At 37.1% G+C, this 4,231-nt stretch overlaps 1 protein-coding gene across 1 annotated transcript in view; it reads right to left on the reverse strand.

Moving 5' to 3' along the window:
• Window positions 1-2,157: 2,157 nt before the first annotated feature.
• Window positions 2,158-4,231, reverse strand: part of trap1 (TNF receptor-associated protein 1) — a 15,212-nt gene continuing 13,138 nt past the window's right edge. Inside the window, 3 exon segments of the mRNA XM_016451323.1 lie at window positions 2,158-2,752; window positions 2,832-2,904; window positions 3,825-3,970. Of these exon segments, the coding sequence (XP_016306809.1) occupies window positions 2,651-2,752; window positions 2,832-2,904; window positions 3,825-3,970 (321 nt within the window). The 3' untranslated portion in view covers window positions 2,158-2,650.

Consider the following 4,231-nt stretch of genomic DNA (forward strand, 5'->3'; position numbering starts at 1 on the left):
CAAGAAACGACTAAAAACACATCTGTTCCATCTTTATTTGACCCTCTAACTCTAGCACTTTTTATTCTAATTTAATTCTACTTTATCTATTTATCTTCTTTTTTTATTTTAAAAAAACTAACACTAGCTTTCTATATTGTTTTCTATTCTATCTACTTGTTTTTGTGTGTGTGTGTGTGTGTATATATATATATATATATATATAAATAAAATACCTTGCTACGTATACTGCATTAGGCTAACCATTTGCACTTACATGTTGCTCTTTTGTTAGTTTTGATTGCTTCTATTGTCTTCATTTGTAAGTTGCTTTGGATAAAAGCGTCTGCTAAATGTACATGTAAGAAACGGCTTTTTAAATTATCTTTAAAAACCAGTTCCATGCGCAAAAAAAAAAAAACTTGAATGCTAAATCTGGTTATTTATGGGAACAATGATGCATTTTTCATAACTACATATTGTGCACAGATTTTAGCTCTAACTTGTCACTGTCTAACTTGCAGTGATGTCACTCTTGTACACTGACACTGTCTGAAGAGGTGATAGAAAATCACAGAAACTAAGGTACGTGTCTTCACTTACTTAGAAATGCTTTGTCTTGCAGAAACTACATTTATGTAAGATGTACATTTATGTTAAATGTAAAAAATGTTCCCCCTCTCTGGCAATTATGACTAATTGTTTACTAAAAATTTATGGACAGTATCATTTATATGTCTGCCTCACAAGGGGGAAAACATTGATTTTTAAGTTATGAGATATTAAGGGTTCAGTTGAAATTGACATACCAAGTCATAACTGACAATTCTAAATTGACAAAAAGTTAGGCCTATATTTACGATATAAAAAGTTGAAATTGAAGCATTGAATTTTGTATCTCATGAATTTGACTTCGTTATTTCTACGTTTCATCTCATAACCCTAACCGAAGCATGTTTCTTATGTGGCAGAAATGGGTTTTCCTTCTTTCTAGTGTTATCATGTGTCTAGTTTACAGCTGTGAGAAGTCAAATATATATCACATCAGTTATCTTCATTTAGAGAGTAACTCCTGTATTCCAGGGGGTTCAGTGCTGTATTTAAATGCAGACCTGTGTCACTCTTGAGTTTGCAGTGTGTAGGTTACCTCGTGCTCGAGTGTTCCGGAACGCTACAAGCGGAGTGAACAGTGAAACGGCCCATTATGTTGGCGCTTAAACTATTTAATTCGAAGATGTGTCTACACATTATATTTGCGTTATTTTGCGTTAGTCCAGCAAAATATGCTAACAATTATGGCAGCACTTCTTTTCACAGATATTCAAAACGCGGCGCACACAGAACGTTTTGCGTTCCATCGCGCTGCGTTCTAATTGTTTTCCTACGTAAACGTACTATTGAGATTCACCGTTATGTCGCGTTTAAGACTAAATGAAGTTAAACTTCCTTCATTCCTGTTTCTCACATTTTAAACGCAAGAACGAGTTCTGTGTGAACGGCCCACAGCAAGGCTGTGCAGTGGTGTTTTTTAAGGCTTGAACTGTATTGCGAGCACATGGAACAGCCTAATCTAGCTCCCCATCTAAAGATAAAAACAGCATTTTGTTCATTCCTTTGTAATTATATACTTGCAGCATTTATATGAGCTCAAATTAATTCAACGATTAAATGGAATATTTGCACGTTTAAAAATTAATGTCACGCGGCAGGTGCATCTTTTAAAAGTGATTGATGCCAATATGATGACTAAACATGTCTAAAACGAGAAAAAAAATAACTTTCTATAGATTCATATAGATTTTCACAATAAAGGGATAGTTCACCCAAAGATTTGATCGGTTTTATCTGAACTGCCTGAAAATGCAGTCAAGCACTACAGCATTTAAGCAGTTTTTTTTTTTCCCAGATTTATAACAGTAACGTGAACTAACATCTACACAATCTACTGTAAATGCAGTTTTCCCTCCATCAGCGTCACGGATCGCATCATGTGCTCATCACTGGCATCACTGCGCCTCCTGCTGTCTGAATGATGCGACTGCAGTTTAGGCGCAATTCACCTGGATTCCTATTTCATTTCAACGAGCTGGATATGATCACATTTAGGCAAGACGGATTTGCATTCGAGTTTATGAAATTGTGGAAGTTTTGTTTAGACAAAGCAAGCACAGGAACAGTTAGTCATGGTTTATCTATGCATGTTTGTTTTATTTTCATCTAACTTTAATTTACACGAAAAAGCTGTTTGTTAATTTACAGAACCAATAGACTGAATGTGAATCAGTTTAGAGGAAAAAAAAGACAAGAAATATTGATATTCAACAGAAAATGTTTTTCCTGGTATATTTATCTTGATATGGAAATTTATCTTGCGTCTTTCCAGGTAAATTCAGGAGTGCAACTACGGTAACACAAACCGCTGAATTGTTTAATGTATTGTTTTATCGTTGGATGGACAGACAAATCTGTCATATCAGCTGTAAAACACGACTCCCAACAAAACCACAATGTCACACCTGCACAAAGATTCTCAAGTCTTCATATAAACAATGTTTGTTTGTGTTTAGTGTGCAATGATGACCTCTGCGGCATGGGACGCCCCCTTTGAGCATCCATGCATGACTCTAATAAAGGCAAAACAAGTCCGTCAGGCTGAACTCCAGCACAGGAGTCAGTGCTTCTCCAGGGCTTGAGTGAGGAGTTGATTGAGCCGCGAGATCATCGGACGAGGGTCTTCGTTCAGGCCAGCGGTGATCATGGCGTTGTCGTAAATCTGGTACGTAAAAAATGGCATTTAGCTCTTAACTAGAAATAGTATTGAGATGAGAGAGTGGTGGAAACACTTTCTTTACCTGCTCGAGGAGAAGCTGTGCCAGCTCAGGGTTCGAGTCCTTCAGTGCATGAAGCTTCTTGATCAGATCATGTCTGGAAACAAACGCTTGATGTTACATATATTATGCAAGTACAATATGCTTTTTTTTAGTTCAAACTGCTGCTCATAATAATCCACAAGTAATCCACATAACTCCAATCCATCAATTAACATCTTATGAAGCAAAAAGCTGCATGTTTGTAAGAAACAAATCCAACATTTAGACGTTTTTTTTGTTGTTTTTTTTTTACTTCAAACCATTGCTTCCAGCTAAAATACGAGTGTAAAAAATTAGAAACCAACCATGTTTTAAGTGCAAAAGACAGGCCATAAGAGGTTCTAAACCATTTTCATGTCACCGTGGCAAATACACTTGTACATCATCAGTGTAGCAGTGAAAAGCAATATTATATTTCTTCAAAATATTTCCCAAAGGAATCATATAAAGAGAGAATAAAATAGGAGCAAGGATGGAGCCTTGCGGCACACCACACATGATCGGTGCTGATCTAGATGAACAGGCCCGAATATTCACTACCATGCTTCTACCAGTCAGATTTAGTCGGATTTAAACCACGTCAGGACTTTCCCCGGAACCCCCACATACTCCTCCAGCCGTGAGAGCATCACTCAGTGATCAATTGTATCAAAAGTAGCAGTTAAGTCTAATAAAACTAACACGACAGAATTTCCCGCATCAACAAATCATAAAAACTTTCACAAGGGCTTTCTCAGTTGAGTGGTGTGTTATTTACAAACGTATTTACATCTTGGATGGCCTGAGGGTGAGTTTAATTTTCAGTAAAAAAATTTTTTTGGGTGAACTATTCCTTTGAGACGCATCAGCAATATAACCGTATGTTCATTGCTGTTAGGAAATTATTCTGGAGACACTGGACTGTTTTTTCCTCATGTAAACTGTCAGATTGTTTATTTGTGTTCGGCTGGAGTGTTAAAGTTAACCGTCTCATACCCAGCGTTGATCTCCAGTGTGGGCTGCAGGATCTGGGCTCTCTCCTCTGAACTGCGGGCGAGCTGCTGTGTGCGCAGGAAGTGTCGAGTGGCACCCATCTCCAGCACCGTGATCATGGCTGGGTGTGTGTCTAGACGCGGGGTCACCTACAGAATCATAGGTAAATATGGATGTCAAAAATGATTTTGGAGCATGTGCATGTAAATGGTTAAGCATTTATAATTAGGCACCTTGGTCATCACTGTAATACAAAGAGCGATTTGGATTTATTACATGGCCGTTACCAAACAAATAACTAATTAAATGGACATGGAATATTGACTTGAAATGGAATTTATTATTTGTGAGAAAAGAATCTGACAAACTGCTGGATACTAAATGTATAATTGAATAAATAAATACATTTT

The sequence above is a fragment of the Sinocyclocheilus anshuiensis genome, unplaced genomic scaffold, assembly GCF_001515605.1.
Source record: "Sinocyclocheilus anshuiensis isolate Anshui unplaced genomic scaffold, SAMN03320099.WGS_v1.1 scaffold207, whole genome shotgun sequence".
Lineage (NCBI taxonomy): Eukaryota > Metazoa > Chordata > Actinopteri > Cypriniformes > Cyprinidae > Sinocyclocheilus > Sinocyclocheilus anshuiensis.